This window comes from Gopherus evgoodei, chromosome 7 (genome assembly GCF_007399415.2).
Source record: "Gopherus evgoodei ecotype Sinaloan lineage chromosome 7, rGopEvg1_v1.p, whole genome shotgun sequence".
Classification (NCBI taxonomy): Eukaryota; Metazoa; Chordata; order Testudines; family Testudinidae; genus Gopherus; species Gopherus evgoodei.
Window position 1 is genome coordinate 111356547 of NC_044328.1, and position 22008 is coordinate 111378554.

At 45.2% G+C, this 22008-nt stretch overlaps 1 protein-coding gene across 1 annotated transcript in view; it reads right to left on the reverse strand.

Annotated features, from left to right (window-relative positions):
* GRIP2 (glutamate receptor interacting protein 2) overlaps positions 1-16545 on the reverse strand; it is a 495093-nt gene extending 478548 nt beyond the window's left edge. The window contains exon 1 of the mRNA XM_030569621.1: positions 16184-16545. Coding sequence (XP_030425481.1) covers positions 16184-16238 — 55 coding nt within the window. The 5' untranslated portion in view covers positions 16239-16545. The remainder of the gene's footprint in view (positions 1-16183) is intronic.
* Positions 16546-22008: the final 5463 nt, after the last annotated feature.

The following is a 22008-nucleotide window of genomic DNA, read 5'->3' on the forward strand; positions in this document are numbered from 1 at the left end:
GACTATTTCTGAAAGGACATTTGGCAACTACAAACTCATCTCTGCTATGTATCCGAACCTCAAGTACTGAATTCAAGTCTGTAGGTATACTGATCTTTTAATCAACACTCTACATCTTTTCTTTTTTAATAAATTTTAGTTTAGTTAACAAGAATTGACTATAAGTGTGTATTTTGTGTAAAATCTAAACTATAATTGGACCTAGGTGTGTGGCTGATCCTTTGGGGTTGGAAGAACGTTTTCTTTTATATGATGAGATAAGATTTTCAGTAATCATCATATCTGACATGTGTGTCTGAATGGAGGCCTTAGGCTGGGCACTTTACGGGAAATGCATTATTTGGACTTCTGAGCAATCAGTGAGGTAATATAGAGGCTGTTTTGTGCTGGCTTGGTAAATCTAAATATTGGAATATGCACCAGCGTTTGAGGTTTGTCTGCTCCATTTTGTTTGCAGTTCACCCTGATTGAGTGACCTCAGCCAGCTCCCACAGGCAGCATCGTTACAGGCTCACAGGCCTCATGTTACTCAGCTGAAAACAGCAGTGTAGATGCTCCCATGTGGGCTGGAGCCCGGGCTCTGAAACCTGTCAAGATGGGGTAGGTCTCAGAGCCTGAGTGGGAACAACTACACCGCTATTTTTAGCCCTGTAGCGCAAGCCCCACAAGCCCAAGACAGTTGACCAGGGCTCTGAAACCTGCTGCCTCAGGGGGAAGGGTTCTGCAGTGCTGACACACCCAAAGTACCTAACAGGAATTCTCCATCTTCAATGACACTTGCTGCACTCACTGACACTTTGTTTCACTCTCTCGTTGCGCTTTATCTTTTACCTCTTTTTGCCCAATAGTTTTGCTAAAGCTTCACTAGAGACAAACAGGCATGGAGGAAAGCCCTCCACAAGATTCCCCACATCTGACTCTACCATTCTGCCTTTCCCCATATCATACAACATTCTAATCTTCCACTGCTGGGATTTTCCTGGGCAGATGCTGCCAATGGTGCTAAACTATGTGGTGTTGCAATGATTATTATTATCTGTCCATATTGTGGAAGAGGCCTCAACCCATACAGGGGCCTCATTGCACTAGATGCTGCATAATCATATGGTCCTCCTTGCTCCAAAGAGTCAGTGTGGACAAATGTTGATAGAGATCTGAGAAACTGTGCTGAGCTCCTCCTCTCCCCGCTACCTCCACAACTCATCTCACATAGGATCCAAGTTGAAATCTCCCACAGGTCTCCAAAAGCTGAACATACAAAATAGGAAATGACTGCCTAGGAAGGAGTACTGCAGAAAGGGATCTGGGGTCACGGTGAATCACAAGTTAAATATATGAGTCAACAAGTGTAACGCTGTTGCCAAAAAAACAAGGATAATTCTGGGATCTATCAGCAGGAGTCTTGTAAGCGAGACATGAGAAGTAATTCTTCCACTCTACTTTGTGCTAATTAGACCTCAACTGGAGTATTGTGTCCAGTTCTGGGTGCCACGTTTCAGGAAAGATGTGGACAAATTGAGGAAAGTCCAGAGAAGAGCAACAAAAATGATTAAAGGTCTAGAAAACATGACCTATGAGGAGAGATTGAAAAAACTGGGTTTGTTTAGTCTGGAGAAGAGAAGACTGAGGCTAAGTCTTCACTACCCGCTGTATCGGCGGGTATCAATCGATTTCTTGGGGACCGATATATCGCATCGCATCTCATCTAGATGTGATATATCAATCCCCGAACGAGCTCTTGTCGACTCCGGAACACTACCAATGCGAACAACGGTAGCAGAGTCGACAGGGGGAGCCGCGGATGTTGATCCCGCGCCATGAGGATGGTAGGTAACTCGATCTAAGATACTTCGACTTCAGCTATGCTATTCACGTAGCTGAAGTTGCGCATCTTAGATCGATTTCCCCCTCAGTGTAGACCAGCCCTGAGAGGGGACATGATAACAGTTTTCAAATACATTAAAGGTTGTTACAAGAAAGAGGGAGATAAATTATTCTTGTTAACCTCTGAGGATAGGATAAGAAGCAATGGGCTTAAATTGCAGCAAGGGCGGTTTAGGTTGGACATTAGGAAAAACTTCCTAACTGTCAGAGTGGTTAAGCACTGGAATAAATTGCCTAGGAAGGTTGTAGGATCTCCGTCATTTTAGATTTTTAAGAGCAGGTTAGACAAACACCTGTTAGGGATAGTCTAAATAATACTTAGCCCTGCCATGAGTGCAGATGACCTCTTGAGGTCCCTTCCAGTCCTATGATTCTAATTAATTATTCCATGTAGGGAGCAGTTCCTCCCCTTCTCATTACACAGGCAGTGTTCACACATTAGCTGAGACCCTTATTTCCTTGTGCAGATGAAATGAAGTGTCACTCAAATGACTAAAAGCATCACATTAGCAGAAAAGGTGACATCATCTACAATCCAAATAAATACATAAAGTATCTTCTAACGTCTGCAACCAAGAGCACACCAAGGTTAATATAACTGCTAAAACAAAGCTCTGTAATACTTTGGTCACTATAGCAATAGCACAGTTTGACAGAAAATGTACATTATTTAACAGGACAACACAACAACTTGAAGACCATGCAACTGAATTTATTTGGCAGCTTTGGAAAGAGTGTCTTCTGCTGTATTATCTTTGCCCTCTGCTCACCAGCAGGGAGCAATTAAGTTGGCAGGGTCAATGACACCTTCCACGTAATGCCTGGATTTAATTGCATTCTTATCCCTAACGTTCCTTTGAACTCAAACAGCATATAGTAGCCCCTTCTGCTTAAATGCAGTGCAGGCTCACCTGACGCTGAACGTGTCAGTGGAAAGCATGTTCGATTGAATGAATTCGCTGCTGGAAGGCAACATTTTCAACACTGTCATTGGAATCAGTGAATTTAATTTGAGCCAAAGACAGTTCTGGATGGAAAAAATCAGAGCCAGTAGTTACCAGATGCCAAGAATATCTAACATTAATGAGAGGGGAAAAAATAGAGAAAATGGAAATAATTATGAACTTAGAAATAGTGTATGTTTCTTTTGTTCTATATAAATTACTTCATATTCCAGGAATAAAAGGATAGAGGAGGTAGCTCACTTCCCTGATAAAGCAAGATGACTGGAAAAATTATTACACATGAATTCTAAAACAAAAAGCTTCATTACTTTCTTTCTTTCTATGGAACGAATCCACAGGAACATCAAAAGTAATTGGACAAAATGCAAACCCTTTGAATAGAAACTATTTTAACACAGCATGAGATTCAGCTGACTTAAGCACCGGAAAGAAGAAAATCTATCATCCTCTATAAGGACCAGTGCACCAGCGTGGAATCTACTCTCTTACAATGTTTCTCATCATAACCCTCAGCCAAGGCTGGGACTCGCTCTGATTTCAGTTATACTGATGTAAATCCACAATAGCTATATTAGTTTCAGGAAAGTTATTCCTGATTTACATTGGTGTAATAAGATCTGTATTTTTCCCCAGCATGTGGGTCTAAGAAGCATATGCAGTGTTGTTGTAACCATGGTGGTCCCAAGATAATAGAGAAACAAAGTGAGTGAGGTAATAACTTTTATTGGACCAACTTTTGTTGGCGAGAGTAAAGCACAATCTATAGACAACCAAGGCTTGATTTTCAGAAGTGTTAATGTAACACCAATAGATCACGGTTGTTGGTAGGCAAGATTGAACCTGGGACCTCTGAAGCTAATGTGTGAGCTTCTACTGTATGAGCTAAAAGCCACAGGCCTTTTAGCCAAGGCTGTAGCCAACTCATCCATCTTTAGGTGGTTTAGGTGCCACTAGAGGGAGACAGAGCACCATACCCTGCAGGCATGGGTTACAGCATTAGTGTAGACCAGCCCTTAGTTTAAGTCGAACTAAGATACACTAGTTCAGTTATGTAACTGAAGTCAATGTAAATTAGGTCGACTTTCAGACAGCAGTGTCTATACCACATCATGTAGATAGGAGACAGCCTCCCATCGACATAGCTTCTGCCTCTCACGGAGGTGGAGTACAGACGTCAATTGGAGAGTGCTCTGCCATCGACTTAGCATGTTATCAGCAGACCCGCTAAATCGATACTGCTGCATTGATCACAGCAGTGCCGACTTAGCTGGTAGTGTAGACATGGCGTTAGTGTCTGCAACTCCAGTGGAAGTCAGTGGGAACTGGAGTTGCTCAGTTCATATGAAAAAAAAATGGCCCTTAATGATTCAGGGGTTATTTCCCATTACATTCATGCCAGTTTTTTGTACCCACTAAGGGAAGATTATAGTAAATAAGCTTTCCTTCCCCTGCAACCAACCCAATGGTTTGCTGGACATTCCAAGTCATGCTTTATGTACCTTGCCTAACATAATGTGTGATATGGGAACCTTTAAAGCTCAAGAACTAGGACTGCAGTCATGAGTTACCATACTGGACTTTAACCTCTAAAGGCCAAGGCTCTGTTTAAGTGAATTTAGTGCTCTAAAACCTGCCTGGTTGACAGTCTTAGGATTTGTCTATATGGGGAAGTTCCCTGGCATAGCTACACCAGAATAATTATCCCACTATAGTTATACTAGTATGAGTCTCTGTATAGACACTCAATACTAGAATAAAAAAGTGACTTTATTCCAATATAAATACTCTGCTCTATTATAGCTATTATAATATAACTATGCCAGGAAATTTCCACATGTAGGTAAGGAGGTCCTGGATGACTGCAAAAAGGCTAATGTAGTGCCCATTTTTTAAAAAGGGAAGGAGGAGGATCCAGGGAACTACAAGCCAGTCAGCTTCACCTCAGTCGCTGGAAAAATCATGGAGCAGGTCCTCAAGGAATCAATTCTGAAGCACTTAGAGGAGAGGAAAGTGATCAGGAACAGTCAGCATGGATTCACCAAGGGCAAGTCATGCCTGACTAATCTAATTGCCTCCTAGGACAAGATAACTGGGATGAGGGGAAAGCAGTGAACATGTTATTCCTTGACTTTAAAAAAGTTTTTGATGCGGTCTCCCACAGTATTCTTTAACTTGCCAGCAAGAAGCATGGGCTGGATGAAAGGACTATAATGTGGATAGAAAGCTGGCTAGATCGTCAGGCTCAACGGGTAATGATCAATCGCTCCATATCTAGTTGGCAGCCAGTATCAAGCGGAGTGCCCCAGGGGTCGGTCCTGGGGCCAGTTTTGTTCAACATCTTCATTAATGATCTGGAGGATGGCGTGGACTGCACCCTCAGCAAGTTTGCAGATGACACTAAACTGGGAGGAGTGGTAGATATGCTGAAGGGTAGGGATAGGATACAGAGGGACCTAGACAAATTAGAGGATTGGGCCAAAAGAAATCTGATGAGGTTCAGCAAGGACAAGTATAGAGTCCTGCACTTAGGACAGAAGAATCCCATGCACTGCTACAGACTACGGACTGAATGGCTAGGCAGCAGTTCTGCAGAAAAGGACCTAGGGGTTACAGTGGACGAGAAACTGGATAGGAGTCAACAGTGTGCCCTTGTTGCAAGAAGGCTAATGGCATTTTGGGTTGTATAAGTAGGGGCATTGCCAGCAGATTGAGGGATGTGATCATTCCTCTCTATTCAACATCGGTGAGGCCTCATCTGGAGTACTGTGTCCAATTCTGAGCCTCACTCTACAAAAAGGATGTGGAAAAATTCGAAAGAGCCCAGCGGAGAGAAACAAAAACGATTAGAGGGCTGGAGCACATGACTTATGAGGAGAGCTGAGGGAACTGGGATTATTTAGTCTGCAGAAGAGAAGAATGAGGGGGGATTTGATAGCTGTTTTCAACTACCTGAAATGGGGTTCCAAGGAGGATGGATCTAGACTGCTCTCAGTGGTACCAGATGACAGAACAAGGAGCAATGGTCTCAAGATGCAGTAGGGGAGGTTTAGTTTGGATATTAGGAAAAACTATTAGGAGGGTGGTGAAGCACTGGAATGGGTCACCTAGGGAGGTGGTGGAATCTCCTTCCTTAGAGGTTTTTAAGGTCAGGCTTGACCAAGCCCTGGCTGGGATGATTTAGTTGAGGATTGGTCCTGCTTTGAGTAGTGGGTTGGACTAGATGACCTCCTGAGGTCCCTTCCAACCCTGAGATTCTATGGTTCTAAGCCCTTTGGAACTGAAGGGCTCTATTCACCCACAAAACAAGTATAATATGAGCAATGAATGGCAGTGCCTGTTTTTCCCACACCAGTGGCCTCTCTACTGAGAACCAGACTTAAAGAACTAAGGCCACAGACAGCCTTCGGGTGGTTTTGTCACTAACATGCTGATCTGAATTTGAAACTCTGAGATACAAGTGAATGGCATTATGGACAGGACTCTATCCTGTGAGTCATCCTTCCCTCCAAGAGCAGATTTGGATGTCATTAGCTTGCCAGTGAAAATTAGCATTGAACTTCCTCTCGGGCCCATCTGGATATTGGGCCACATCATATAAGCTGCCCACAACTTTGTGGTAATTTGGCATGCTCAGCAGCAGCCTCTCAGAACAAGCCCAGGAATGGAAAAGGCAGGGTGCCAGCAGCTAGAAGCATGGCATATTTGCAGAGCACCCACACTAGATTACTGTGATTTCTATTTATAAAAAGGCAACTACTGGGAACTCTCATATAAATTATATAAACAATGTTCAATCCACCCCCCCCCACCATTTCCGACTAACAAAATTCCCCAACCCCACAAAATTCTCAGCCCCCATCAAGAAGCCCCTCACTCCCCATAAGCTTTTTCAGAGTTTTACCCTCTTTGCAGCGTGCTCTGAGCGCCAACAGACCCAGGCTATTCCCGAACCCAAGAGCAGGGAGAGTAGCTTCCAAAGCTGAAGGACCCTCATGGACAGTACTCTTCTCCCATCTTCCTCTCTTAGAAACGAAGGTTGAACCAGCTTGAGTGTCTCCACTGATTGAACTGCCGCAGTATGGCACAAGCAGAGTGGAGGTCTCCAAAGTCAGATAGTGCCAAGTCGTTTCAGCCAGCACTATGCCACTGCACGTAGTATTGTGCCAGAATTAACATCTTATCACTGCTCATGAAAAGCCTCTTTTCTGGGAAGACCTATACAACAGCCCATCCAAGTGAATACAAAATTATAGCCATGTTGGAGAATTCTGTAGCCTTGTTCAAAAAGACAGTTATAAACTATCTTGTTTTTATAGCCATTTTTCAGAATCCCAGGTTTCATCCCTATGAAAGTCTTTTCCACAAGGGTTGACTGTTATGGCAAAGTCCGGGACCAAACACCACACCTGAAACAGGCACAGGGTGACAGAGAGTTGAGGGAGGGGGGGAATGGGAGGGGTCCCAGGAAGCGCTTACCCAAAACACACTGATGTCACAGCCGTTTGTCCCTCATTTCAAGTGGTGCCGCATGCACATCAACATTTTAATGAAAGAAAAAGAACCCATCACGGTCTAGTAGGATTTGTTCTGCCTGTCCTATCAGTTTGATGAATGAACATCGTCCTTTACGCATTACTACCACAGACTTAAAGCCATTCTAATTCCCCACCATACGTTGTTGGAGGTCAGAACCTCTATTTGAACATTTTGTTTAAAAGCAGTGGCCTGTATAATTAGTATTGCCAACAAACTGCGGCCCATAAATTTTTAAGCACCATGTGTGCAGCTCTTCATCTCTGGCAAAGATTCACTGTAAAGTTAGGTGCTGGTATCTAGAAATATATTAGAAGTCACACCGTATATACAGACAGCCGTAAAGTCTTTTCAGTCTTTCAGCACCCAAACACTATTTGTACTTACTGCAATCCAGCAGAACTTCTATATTTAAAAAGGTGCCAATAAGATATTAAACCACATTGCTGTAGATTCAAACGCAGGGATTCTTCAAAGCAAGACACTATGCTAAAACTGCATAGCATCAGCCTGCTATTTAAATGCATTTGTAGTAAAACCTTGCTAAATTCTCATTAGTAAGTAGGAGATGTATTGTCAGTTACTGAGTTAGGGCCTGATCCTACCCACACTAATTTAAGCAGGTAAATAGTACAACTGATTTCAAGTTAAGCATGTAAGAGTTTGCAGTATTGGGGTCTTCAGGAGTAAGTGAACAAGCACATTAAAAAATAATGCAAGTTCTTTTCCATTTGTCGGATTCTTTTTATACTTTATTCTGTCTTACAGTCTCATGTACTACATATTATATATATATATATATATATATATATAGACACACACACACACACACACACACACACACACACACACAGAGATGTCATTTTTATGAAGTCCTTCAAAAATCTGTATAATTTTCTGATAAGATAATTGTGAGATTCACAAATTCCCCGGCCTTGACTTACTGGGGCACTGCACTTCGAGATGTTATCGTACATAAATATAATCCCAGTCCTAGGCAGGATCATATCATTTCACAGATCTGCAAAAAATTGCCATCATTTATGGATGTAACTGAGGACAGAATCTGGAGTAGGTTTTTACAGCACAGCAGCAGCAGCTGAGATCTTCAACATATAGATGCTGTTACATTTCAAATGTAAATTTAAACACTTCCATCAAAATCATAAAAACACCCCTTGTAAACAGTCGAAAACTACTTCCAGATTCCCACTTACTGTGTCAAGTTTAACCCGCTGATATTTAACATAGATCATCCCACTGCAAGGTAAGCACAGGGCCGTCCTTAGGCATAGGCAGAATAGGCAGCCGCGTAGGGCCTCACTCTCCCTGGGGGCACCACTCTACAGGCAGCCCAGACAGTGTAGAAGCAGGGCTGCTGGGTCCTAGAGACAGCCGAATGCAGCACAGTCTGAGGAATGGGATTGGCTGCTGGGGTCTCTGAGAAGGGGAGGGGGTAGGGTTGGGAAAGGAGCTCACCTGTGAGTGTGACTCTTTCCCCCCGGCTGAGGTCAGGTGAGGCTGTGGCTCTGGAACCAGTATCCTTTGTTGTCTCCCATAACATCCATTCTTCTCCCCCCTGCCCCACGGAGCACCCCCTCATTTCTCCCTCCTCCCCAGGAGCACCCCTCTCTCTCTCCTCCCTCCCCTCCGTCAGGGCTGGGTTGGGTGAGGTGCTGGGGGATAGGTGGGGGGAGGGCTGGCTGGCTGCGTGCTGAGGAATGAAAGTGAAAAGTAACTCACTTCCTTGGCAGGCAGCCAGGATTGGAATGTCACACAGGGTTTGGCTGAGGTTAGCCAGATGTGTGAAAAATCAGGATAGGGGATTGGAGTAGGGTGAGCAGATATCCCTGTTTTATAGGGACAGTCCCAATTTTGGGGTCTTTTTCTTATATAGGCTCCTTTTACCCCCCCACTCCCACCCATCCCTGTCCTGATTTTACACACTTTCTGTCTGGTCACTCTAGGTGGGGGTAATTGGTGCCTATATAAGACAAAGCCCCAAATATCAGGACTGGCCCTATAAAATCAGGACATCTGGATCTATCACCCTAGCTGAGGAGCGCCTCTCCCCCAGGCTGGCAGCTGTCAGCAATCCATCTCATCCGGGGGGGAGCTGCACAGGGCAGGATGAGCTGCTGTGGCTCCATGAGTGCCCCGTCCCTGAGATCAGATGCTGTGCTAACTTCACCATGGTCTGTTGGGCTGGCAGCGGTGCCCATTGGCGTGTGATTGGACCTGAGGGTTTGCTGCTGCTGTTGCCACTCTGCACCCCAAGAGGTAGATTTTGGGGTCCTGCAGTTTTCCACCTATCTCCTCCTCTACTGCAGCTGTTGGACCAGCAGGCTGGGGGGTGAGCCAACCATGAAAGCAGTACTGTGTTGCCATTTAGATTGTCATTTAACAACTTTGTTTGTCAAAAATTCTTGCTAACAATCCTGAATCCAATTTCAATTTTTTTTAAATCAATATCTTAGCCAAAAACAGAAAATTAAGTTCTTGACAATTATTAATGACAGGTTTGGTTTGAGGCAGAGAGTGGGTCAGTTTTCATCAGAGAAACAAAAAATGTTGACTGACTTTCCTATAGCCTGTTACTCCTGATAAGAGCCCTCCAACAACTGTAATATGCTCATCTCCTTACTAGTGTATAAAGCAGGGTTCGGCAACCTACGGCACACCTGTCAAAGGTGGCAGGTGAGCTGATTTTTGATGGTATGCAGCAGCAGGCCGAGCGGCTCAGCCCATCACTGCTCGGGGGTTCCGGCTGCTGCCCTATTGCCAGCTGGGATACCAGCCATCGGCCCCACTCAGCACCTGCTGCTGGCCTGGGGACCCCCAAGGAATCCCAGGCTGGCAGTGGGCTGAGCAGGCCAGTTGAACCACTCAACCTGCTGTCAGCCTGGGGTTCCATTCACTCAGCCGGCAGCGGGTTGAGTGGGCTGATGGCGGGCTGAGCGGGCTGAGCAGGGCAGGTGGGGGGTTGAGTGGCTCAGTCTGCTGCCAGTCTGGGGTGCCAGCAGCACTCAGCCTACTGCTACTCCGGGGTTCCGGCTGCTGGCCCCTTGCCAGTCAGGAGCTCAGCCGCCAGCCCCACTCTGCCTCCTGCCAGCCTGGGTGAGCAGAATCCCAGACTGGTAGCGGGTTGAGGGGGGGTTGGCGGCTGGGATCCTGGCTGGCAGGAGTTGGTGGTCAGAACCCCAGGCCAGCAGCGGGCTGAGCAGGGCCTGGGATCCTTGTCCAGGGTTCCAGCCACCAGCCCGCTGCCGGTTTGGGGTTTAATTTACTCAGCTGGCAGTGGCCTGAGCAGGACCGGTGGCCAAGACCTCAGATAATAACAATAGTTTATTTATATAATATAGACATAGAGAGAAACCTTCTACAAACAATAAAATGTATCACTGGCACGAGAAACCTTAAATTACAGTGAACTTGGCACTCCACTTCTGAAAAGTTGCCGACCCCTGGTATAGAGTGACCATATGTTGTACTAAGATTCTCCTGCAATATCTGCTGTTGATGAAAGGTTTAATACCTTGCAAGTACACCATGAACAGTTTGGATTTTTGTATGACATAACTAAATTCAACAAAATAGGAAAACAAGAGCAACTAATGACAAAGTGCAAGAATCTAGAGAGCCTCCTGAAGCATGGTGATAGTTTTGATTTAAATGGACTTGAACTGTACGAAGAATTGAGTACACTGTCATCAATGTTGCCACATGCAAAATCGGTGATGGACATTGTACAGTTTATTCATACCCGCAAACTTGTTGACATATATCCTAACATGTACATTGCCACTCATATTCTACTGACAATTCCTGTAACAGAAGCATCAGGAGAACGGAATTTCTCAAAACTAAAGCTCATTAAAAACTATCTCCGCTCTACAATGAGTCAGGAACGCTTGACTGGTCTTGCTATTCTTGCGATCGAACAAGACATGACTTTGTCTTTGTCATACGATGACATTATTACTGATTTTGCAGCCAAAAAAGCCAGAAAGATTGCTTTTAATTAAAAACAAATCTTTGTTTCAATACCTCTTCATATAAATTTCCAATAAAATTTTGATAAATTAAAAAAAATATATTATTTGCATCATTCTGTCATATCAGAATTTTTTCTATAGTGCTGCTTCTTTAGTGCTAGTCCATCAGCATTACAGTGTGCTTAATTAAGTCAAACTGGTTTTAATAATGTGAATGTGGCAAGTTTTCCAATACTATAAGCTTATGTTTGCGTTGCTAAGAGCAGATCAGGCACAGGGGCACCAGTTTAATAATCTCGCCTAGGGCACCATAAATCCTAAGGCCGGCCCTGGGTAAGCAAGTAAAATTGTATCCTATAATTTTGTTTTTTCTTTCATTTTACAAATCAAAACACATTATCAAGCATTTCCTCTTCCTGGGCTACATATGCACAGATCTACCATGGGAAACCTCTACCCACAACCCTAATAATCAGTGTGACCACAAAGCCAATAAAATTACATCCTACACTGCTACAGCTGTTTCCTAGGTAACTAGCATGAAGCCACATAAACTGACTGGATGCAGTGGATGGAAATCAACAGCAGCGACATAATCCTGTAACATTTTTACTTTTCAAGAACAGCTTTAACTTGTTACAAATTTATTCTTTTATCTTTCCCAGTCGATTTGCACATGAGGAGTCAGTAACTCACTTTAGATTTTATAATCCCCCTGTATTACCACTCCTGTGATATTCCAAGGGGGCGGAGGAGCAGAAATCACCACACTGGGCTTTGTAATGTACAAATTATAGGCCAAACCTTGAGGTCCTTACTCAAACAAAATGTCATTGAAGTCGGTGGGAGTTTATCCACAGTAAAGATTTAATGATTTGGTTCTATATTAGTGACCTACACCTTTATAATCACAGCCTATACTTTTCTCCAGTAGTATATGAATCACATCTAAGGACTGTGTAACAGTGTCTAGATATGAAAGTGACAGCATAGGTCGATATAGATATTATATTACTCATACTTGTTATGACAAAAATGTCTTATTCTCTTGTTCAGTATACATGACTTAGTCTTATGTCATTATGGCCACACTCTGCCCTTGGTTGCTTAGAGGTACTGAACTCAATGGGAACTCTCCCTCCCACCCACCCACATGTATGCACAGTCCTGAAATCAGAATGTGGCCTTTATTTTTTCCCCCACTACTGACATGCTGAGAAAACCATGAATAAGGGCCCAGTCCTGCAGTCCTTACTCAAGCTAAATTCCCATTAAGAACTGCAACATTAGGTAGTTAAATCCTATTTACAAGCATTGTGGGCCATAACCTGCAGTCTTCGCATAGGCTTCATTCACAAGCCATTGAAATCAGCAGAATAGTTTTCTCCAGCAGGACTGCAAGAAGTGGCCTGACAACTAACCAGTGATGAGCAGAATGAACATGATCTAGTTTGTTCTGCTGTTCTTGAGTTATCATGATCGTTAGAAATTCAGAAACACATAATATTGCTCCAACCTTTATTAGTTTATAATTTATGTGGTACTATTTGGCAAATAATCCAATAGAATAAACTATAATAAGGGAATTATATCTTACTGTGTGATACTGTAATTAAGGACATGATTATAAAGCATGAGTACAAAGTGTGTAATTAAGGACATGATTATAAAGCATGCAGGCAAGGTAGATTTGTTTGTGTGGCTGCCTTACCAGGGAATTTCCAGCCTTCAAGCCAGATCCTGCAAACAGTCAGCTGAGCAATACTTATGCAATATGGCCTGACCCAAAGCCACTGAAGTTAATGAGAGCCTTTCCACTGACTTCAGTGTGCTTTGGATCTGGCCCGTAATGGTGCTGATGGACCTTTTCATACGAATAAGGAAGTAGTCGCAGGAACTGGTCCTTGACTTGGAAAGAATAAGGCTGTTTACATAGAGAGCATGTGTGTTGGGAGTAAGGTAACGTGGAATCTTACTGGCAACATTCAACTTCTTTAAAGTCATTAATGTCAATTCTTCCTCAAAATTAAAAAAAAAACCAACAATTGTACATACCATGAAACTCTTTTTTGATGGAGAATGAGAACTTATTCATGATCACAGCCGTTTTGTGCTTTCTCCTGGGATCATACATGCCAGACTGTAGCCTTTTTACAGCAAAACAAGTGTATAAAGAAAATACCTGTGGTTGGTTTTTGCTTAAAATATGAATGAATGCCATATTTCAGCACAGCCCATGTGAATTTTACGTGTTTTAACTATGTTACTTAATGCGTTTGACCCTTTGAACACCGTTCTCAATAAATGAAGCTCCCACTCTTGTACAGAATGGCTGAAAGTAGCAAGCGATGCCCATTGCAGCAATATGGAGTAACCAAAACGTACCACTCATGTTCATAGACTTAAATATACTCCTTTTCATGACTAGCAGAACATTTACTTTGGAAACTCAGGGCTATGTGCAAAATTTACACACTGTGTGGTGAGCGTGTGTTGCTCTTGCAGTGCTGTCGCTCTTAGTCGTGGTATGGCCGAACTGAAATTGCCACATTTGAACAATCACAAAGAGACAACAGCAGATATAATTTGTTCAGAAAAAAGATAACTAGAAAATAATATTAATAGGATGTTTGGAGTTTGGCTTGACCAAAAAAAAAAAATCTGAATAAAATCCTGTTTTCAGGATGCTGTTATACAAGACGAGATGTGAAACTTTCTCTGGAGCTTAGTTATACATTGTACTGTGTCTGTTAAAATATTAATACTACAAAATTTTAACTGGGCCCATATCTGTTTTCCCCATAGAAAAACAGATTCTTACACTGAAATATGAACAGCTGACTATTTAGCATCGTAAAAAAAGAAAATCTCTGGTAGAAAAGGGACGGAGATCTCTTCCCTGCATGCCCTCACCACTAGTCCATTGCCATACATATAGCTTGTCCTCTACACATCAAACCAGCTTGTCATGCTCCCTATCCTGCAAGATTTCTTCTTTCAGATGGTTAATCAGACAGTAGTTAAGTCATAACTTCCAAAGACAAACTGCTCTTGAGCTGTGCAAGGCACTAAGGACAATGTTACAGGGGAATCTGGTAAACAGCCTATAAGAATATGGATAATGTAGTGGCATACTCAGGTAAGAAACCCACTGCAGTGCTGTGTGTCAGAGGAGGGGGGCGGCAAATGAGGGGGAAATCAATTTCAAAGACACAGGAAGGAAGAACCATTAAATATTTGTGAAAGTCATAGAAAGTAATAAAACCAATCATGTTAAAACAGTGCAGCTAGTACTTCAGGAGCTCGTTAATGTAAATACTGTTCAAAAATTACTGGCCTCCAAACCTCCACTGGTGCAAGAGCACCCAGATGTATTACTGCAGACCAGTGTTACATAGCACTATATCCCACGGTGACTGCATCAAAGGACTAGTTTGAGGACACTATGGATTTGTTGAAAAAATGCTTTTTAATAGAATAAAATCTCTGATTTTCAGCAGAATTCAAGTTCTCAGTTTACTGAGCCTGGAGTCCAAGTTAAGTGGAAGCAGTAGACTCAAGAGGTTAAAAAACACTATGTTGTTATCTTGAAACAGAGTGCAAGAAAGAGATAAGTAGCAACAGAAAAAAAGACTCACTAAATATATCAGTTTAACTATTCAAACCTGACCCGTCACAAAGCAGGTAACAGTGAAATTTGTTTCTATTAATGGTAACCAACAGGGTTGAAAAGTCTGATTTTTGCATTACTCACTTGGTGCAACTGTAATGCTTTAAATCATTCTTGAGCCCTGCTTGGCATTGCAACACAACTCACTACTAACCAATTGTAGCAAAGCAGCTGAGGGGCAGCATTGAAAGGAGAAGCTGCAAAGGCAACCAGAAAAGGAATTCCTGCTCATCTCTGACCCTAAAAGCTTGTCTCAGGTTAACTCCCTGAAACCACTGTCATGGGATCGAGACAGAATTATACTCCATTTCTGACATAGGTACTGTCCTCAACACTATCATCCCCATTCATACATACTCCCCATGAACCAAAATAAACTGGCATGTAAGATTTTAAACATTCTTTAAGTTGCCACCTTGTGAGAGTTTCCTTCCAACTTTTATGAGCTGCAGATCCAACATTAATTTAACATCACACTGTAGAACATAACTCCCAGATGCTGGGAGTAATAGTATGAAAGATAATATGAATAGTAGTAAGCTTGCAGGACCGCAGTGAAATTCACAAGACCCACATCGCTGTTTGAAGTTAAGCACTGAGAATAATTGCCATTTGGAAGCAGCAACAGCTTTAGAAAGTTACATGCAAGATGCTGCATGCTACTCGACTGCCAAAAATAAATATTCAATTTCCCCTCTCTCATATCGTCTCCCAACACTCAACACACAAGTAAAAGAACACCACCTCCAATCTTACACCCAGCATGATGGATGGAGGACAGAGGTGCTGCTTTAAAGTTTATTGGTATTTGGTGTATTTCACCCCCTCAGCCAGAGCATCAGACATCTGATTTATGCTGCTGTTCCTGGCAAACAGGTAACTACCAAACAGGGCTCAAAGTGATTCGTATTTGGGGAGGAGGGAATCACTACCAGAACCATTGTAAACACGCAGTTCAAACAGGGGCCTCAAAAGAGAGGCTGTATTTTCAAGCATCCCTCCAGAGACAAAGAAACAGACACATACACCCCCCTTACAACCTCATGAAAAACTCCAAGGCAGTTTCTCAATGCAGTGTAATATCCCCCCTACCCCACCCGCCGAGCATTCCCCCCTGCTTCTGTAGCCAGCCTTACCTTCCTCCTGCATTCTCTGCAGACACAGGGTCAGATTCTTCCTCCAGCCTGGCATCCCGGCACCGGAGCAACCTGCGGAGGAGGCGAGGGGGCTTTTTTCTTCCTTCTTCGGCAAGTCTGGACAGGGCCCCCGCCCCCACTCCAGAAGTGCTGTGGGTACAGCGCAGCGAGACCGAGGGCTTTACAAGGCTAGACATTGATGTGCGATGTGCTCCATCAGTGCTGGTGCAGGAACAAGGATGGGGAGGGGGGGTAGCAAATAAAAACACCTCGCCGTGCCGCTGGCTAGTGCTGCTTCAGACGATCCTCTCCTGGCCCGTGGCATGGGACTGTGGCTCTGCTGAGCCTTGTTACTGCCCTTAGTGTAGCCACGGGAGCTGCGGTTCCCAGCGTGGGGGTGGGGATCGTACTAAGTGGCAGGAGAAGCCAGGGGGGCGCCACGATAGTGAATTTCCTTCCTCCCTTAGCGAAGCCTTTGGCCAGGGGAGCGCAAGCCGCGTGCTGCTAACGGGCCCCCGGGGTGGCTGCCCTGCGGGGAGATCCTAGCTGCGTGCCGCCAGGGCTGCGATTCCCGGCAGGGGTGCCCGAGGTAGTACAGTCCGGCTCCAGGCTGTATCCGAGTCACTCCCTTTCCCACAGCTGGGCAGGTAAGAGCAGCCGGATGAGCCTTTCCCCCGGGGTTGGGCGTGATTTTCTTCTGGCCCGTGCAGGGAAGGGGGTTAATTTGGGGAGCCCTGTGCATCGCAGGAGGGTGCACCCCGAAGAATTCCAAAGGGAGCCGGGGCAGGGAGGAGGGGACAAAGAGCGCTGTGGTCTCTCCGTGGGAAGCGCATGGACCATTTGTGTCTAAACGGGAGCTGCGACTGAGGGCCCGAAACCGCTATACTGAGACTGATTACACCAGGCATCGCTCGCACGATGATAGGGAGCGATGCCTCTGAGTTTTGCCTTTGATCACTGTATCATCGCCTGGTTTGTTGGGCAACGGAGAGAGGGAGAAAACACACGCAGCCACCCACTCTGCTGAGCACAAATGAGCCTGCTGCCGCCTCAGCCCTGTGGCAGGTGTGTGTCATCAAGTCCTAGAAGATCGCACGTTGCGGATTATTCAGCCCCCGCCAGATTCCAGAGGTGTCAGACCAAAAAACAAAAACCCCATCACACGCTATTTTAATTAGGTATTTTCTCTCTGCTCAAGCCATTTCAATGGACACTGTCAGTTTGCAATCTAATCTATCTGAATAACTCTACTTAAAGGAACTACACCTGCTTCTTAGTTCTTTCCTGCTAATTGTCCTGGCTTTAACTCCACATTTTCTTATTTTTTTCCATTATTTTCTCTCCCCCACTGCAGTGTGAAACCCCACATAAACAATGGAGGACTGTCTATTTTACCATGTGTTTTCAAATGCACAATGTAAACAGATCTTTTAAAGGAAAATATTTTTCTATTCTCTTTTTCTCTAAGCTGAGGCATTACTTGTAACAATGGTAGCTTAAAAATCAATCAGACTGATTTTAAGTTGATGGTGTCCCTTTAAAAATTGTTTAACATTTACATTTTATGATGAAAACCTGAGACCAAGAGAAATATTTGCATGAGTAATTAATATAATTGATTTTGAGCATAAGCATTTCCTGGAATGTCTGAAACTCAAACCCTGAAAGTGCAACTGTCTATAAACAAAAAGTGAAACGTCGATTTCAGTTCAAGCTGAGCGAAATTCAAAGAGCAAATGAGGAGCACAAAGAGTGACCAGTAAATAGGACTGTAAAAGTTCTTTCACCTCATAAACTAAGAAGTTATTAGTAACGTAGGGAAAGAAGTTTGATAAATAACTACATTGAATGTATCCCTTTAATCTGACATGTTGTGTGTGTTTTTACCACAAAGATGTGATTGTAGCACAAATAGACATAAACAAGTTAGCACAGGAAACAATAGTAGCGAAGATGTAGCGACACAGGCTAGCAACCCAAGCATGAGCCCATCAGGGATCCTGGGTACATATTCTTGTTGCTAGCCTATGTCACCATGTCTTTACTCTTATTGTTACCTCTGTTAGCTTAATTAAAGTCACTCCAGCTGTGCCTACCTGTGCTACAGTAACACCTTCACTTTGGAGTGAAGACACATCCAAAAATGGTCTCTAAAGCCCTGATTCTGCACCTATGTCCCAATCCTGCTAACATGCCTGTATGTTACATGCAACATGTACTGTTGCAAAAAAAGCAAACGTGATTCTGGGATTCATTAACAGGTGTGTTGTAAACAAGACACGAGAAGTCATTCTTCCGCTCTACTCTGCGCTGATTAGGCCTCAACTGGAGTATTGTGTCCAGTTCTGGGCACCGCATTTCAAGAAAGATGTGGAGAAATTGGAGAGGGTCCAGAGAAGAGCAATAAGAATGATTAAAGGTCTTGAGAACATGACCTATGAAGGAAGGCTGAAGGAATTGGGTTTGTTTAGTTTGGAAAAGAGAAGACTGAGAGGGGACATGACAGCAGTTTTCAGGTATCTAAAAGAGTGTCATCAGGAGGAGGGAGAAAACTTGTTCACCTTAGCCTCCAGTGATAGAACAAGAAGCAATGGGCTTAAACTGCAGCAAGGGAGATTTAGGTTGGACATTAGGAAAAAGTTCCTGACTGTCAGGGTAGTTAAACACTGGAATAGATTGCCTAGGGAAGTTGTGGAATCTCCATCTCTGGAGATATTTAAGAGTAGGTTAGATAAATGTCTATTAGGGATGGTCTAGACAGTATTTGGTCCTGCCGTGAGGGCAGGGGACTGGACTCGATGACCTCTCAAGGTCCCTTCCAGTCCTAGAGTCTATGAGTCTATGAGTAACACTTTGCTCATGTGCGTAGGACTACATATTTGAAACTGCTTATGTAAAGTTGCATGACTTGGACCAAAGTTTACAATGTATTTTTCCAATTGTAATGACTATTCACAAGTATTTAAAAAATCTGGGGGTGCTTGCAAACTATCTCTGATTTTTTTTAAGGATACCAGAGTTTTGTTCATTCTTGAACATGCAGTTAAAAAGGAGACATTTATTGCATATGCCATGATGTTCATGTTTTTAAATTTCCTGAGGGCAACATTTCTTAGTAGTGACTGACAGGCTTTTTGTTCTTTGTCAGGCCTTTTACAAGCACTGGTAGGCCTTCATGTATATCTCTGCCTTCATGGTAGTAGCTATTTTAATGTGTGTCATGGCAGTTGTAACCTTATAAGATTATGGACCAAATTCTCGCTCAGACCCCAGAAGGTAGGGTGCAGTAGATCAGCCAGTTTGTGTTACAGAGAGCTGGCCCTCTGGCCCACTTTGGATGGTTGGGACAGCTGCATCACTATAGGGATAAAGTAACCTAGGGTATCTGTCTATTGTAGCTTAGCTGGGGGGAGGCAGGAAAAAGAAATTGCAGTTTTGTTTTCCCTTTGGGTAAGAAAGGGAAAAGAGAACATAAGAACAGCCATACTGGGTCAGACCAAAGATCCATCTGACCTAGTATCCTGTCTTCTGACAGTGACTAATGCCAGAGGGAAAGAACAGAACAGGTAATCATCAGGTGATCTAAGTCTGCAGCTAGGAGACCCATGATTGCTGCTGAGGTAGCAGTAACTTCTCCCAGCATCTTTGGGTTAGATCTCAGAATGTTTACAATGTGTAGCATCAGGGATGAAAGTAACTTAAAGGACTTGCTGGTACTCAGGAATCCTGAGGAGCAGTGTGGCCTCCACCAGAAGAGGCAGCCTTTAAATCAGGATTTAAAGGGCCCAGGGCTGGGGCTGTGGTAGCAGCAGCTGGAAGCCCTTTAAATCACCTCTGAGCTCCCAGCTGCAAAGGTGGCTGGGAGCCCTGGGGGTTGGGAGCAATTTAAATGGGGCAATTTAAAGGGCCCAGGGCTCCAGCTGCCGCTACCCTCCAAGGCCCTTTAAATCATCTCTGGAGCCCTGCCGCCGGAGCCCTGGGGCAGCGGTGGCAGGGCTCCAGTGGCTATTTAATGGGCCCAGGGTGGTAGAGGCAGCAGGAGCCCAAACCCTTTCAATAGCCACCAGAGCCCTGCTGCCACTACCCCAGGGGTTTGGCAGGCTCCGGGGGCCCTTTAAATTGTACCCGGAGCCCTGGGGTAGTGGCAGTGGGGCTCCAGCAGCAATTTAAAGGGCCCGGGGCGGTAGCAGCTGCAGGAGCCCTGGGCCCTTTAAATCGCCACCCAAGCCCTGCAGCCACTACCCCAGGGCTCTGGAAGCAATTTAAAGGACCCTGGGCTCCAGCCCTTTAAATTGCTGCCTCAGGAAGCCAGTCCACCCTGGTATGGTGCACCAGCTCTTGCCAGCAGGGGTGGTAGGTTTGTAGAAATTTTTATGATGCCCAGAACCTGCCCATGCCTAAACTCTGCCCCCCTAAACTGCACCCCCCACCTGCCCAAGACTCTGGGAGGGAGTTTGGGTGAGGAAGGAGGTCTGGGGTGCAGGCCCTGGGCTGGGGCAGAGCACTGGGGTGCAGGAGGGATGCAGGGTGCAGGCTCTGGGAGGTAGTTTAGGGATGGGAGGGTGTGGAGGGAGGGGGTGTAGGTACTGGGAGGGAGTTTGGGGATAAGAGGGTGTGGAGGGAGGGGGTGCAGGGATGAGTGCTGTGGGGTGAGGCTGGGGGTGGATTTGGGATGTGCTGGGGATGAGGGGTTTGGGAGGGGACTCAGGGCTGAGGCAGAGGGTTAGGGTGCAGGAGAATGAGGGCTCTCGCTGGGGCTGGAGATGAGGGGTTTGGGGTATTGGAGAGGCTCAGGGCTAGGACAGAGGGTTGGAGTGTGGAAGGGATGAGGGCTCTGGCTGGGGGTGTGGGCTCTGGGGTGGGGATGAGTTTGGGGTGCAGGCAGGCTGCCCTGGGACTGGAGCCAGAGAGGACTCCCCCCAGCCCTCTCCCTGCTGGCAGCAGCGAGTGCTGGGTTAGGGACCCCCTTCTCCCCTTGCAGCAGCACAGTTAGCCCCCCAGTCACTGCATGAGCTCCTAGGGCCCCTCTCAGGTCCAGGAATCCCCCTTGCCTCCCCTGTGGTGGGTGCCATGCCGGGGGAGGCTGCTATCACGTGTGCCTCCTCCCTGCTGCTGCCCCTTACTGTAGCCTCACTGGGGCTGCCCCTTGCCCAGCATGGGGCAAGAGCAGTGACTGCAGGCAGATGGGCTGCTGTACTGGTGGAGGGTCCCACTGGAAAATGAAAGGGTCCTAGGGGGAAAGGCAGCCTCCCTTGGCAGTTTTGGAGGGGGGCACTAGGACCCTGTGGCAGCCGTTAATGCAGGCAGGCAGCATGGAGCTACAGGGGACAGGGAGAGAAACACTCTGCTCCGGGACCCAGGGAGGTGCATGGGGGCAGCAAAGGGGAGGTACAGGGGGCAGCAGGTGGGGTCAGGGGGAGACCCAGCCCTGAACATTTGTGGAGCCGGGCTCGGACCCTCAGGATTGCTGGAGCCAGGAGAATGCTCCATTTTCTTGCCTGTAGTTACTGCACCTTTTCTTACCGATCCTCCGTACTGGCCCGTACCGGCTTACTTTCACCTCTGTGTAGTGTAGAAGCCAATTGTTTTAAGGGCAACATAAGGTGGATGGATAACATAGCCCACCGCCAAACTGATTAGCAACATTCCTCTGCATTCTTGTGAAACGTGAAGGACTTTCACACACAGACACTTTAATCCCCCTGCCCCCTTAAGGAACCAGTGCTGCAGCTACCATCCCCTGGCTGAAAAGGACTCCTTTTGAATGTCACGCCTGTATTGGCCAGAGGAGCGGGTGGTGGTGAACACAAAACTGTCCCCCTCTT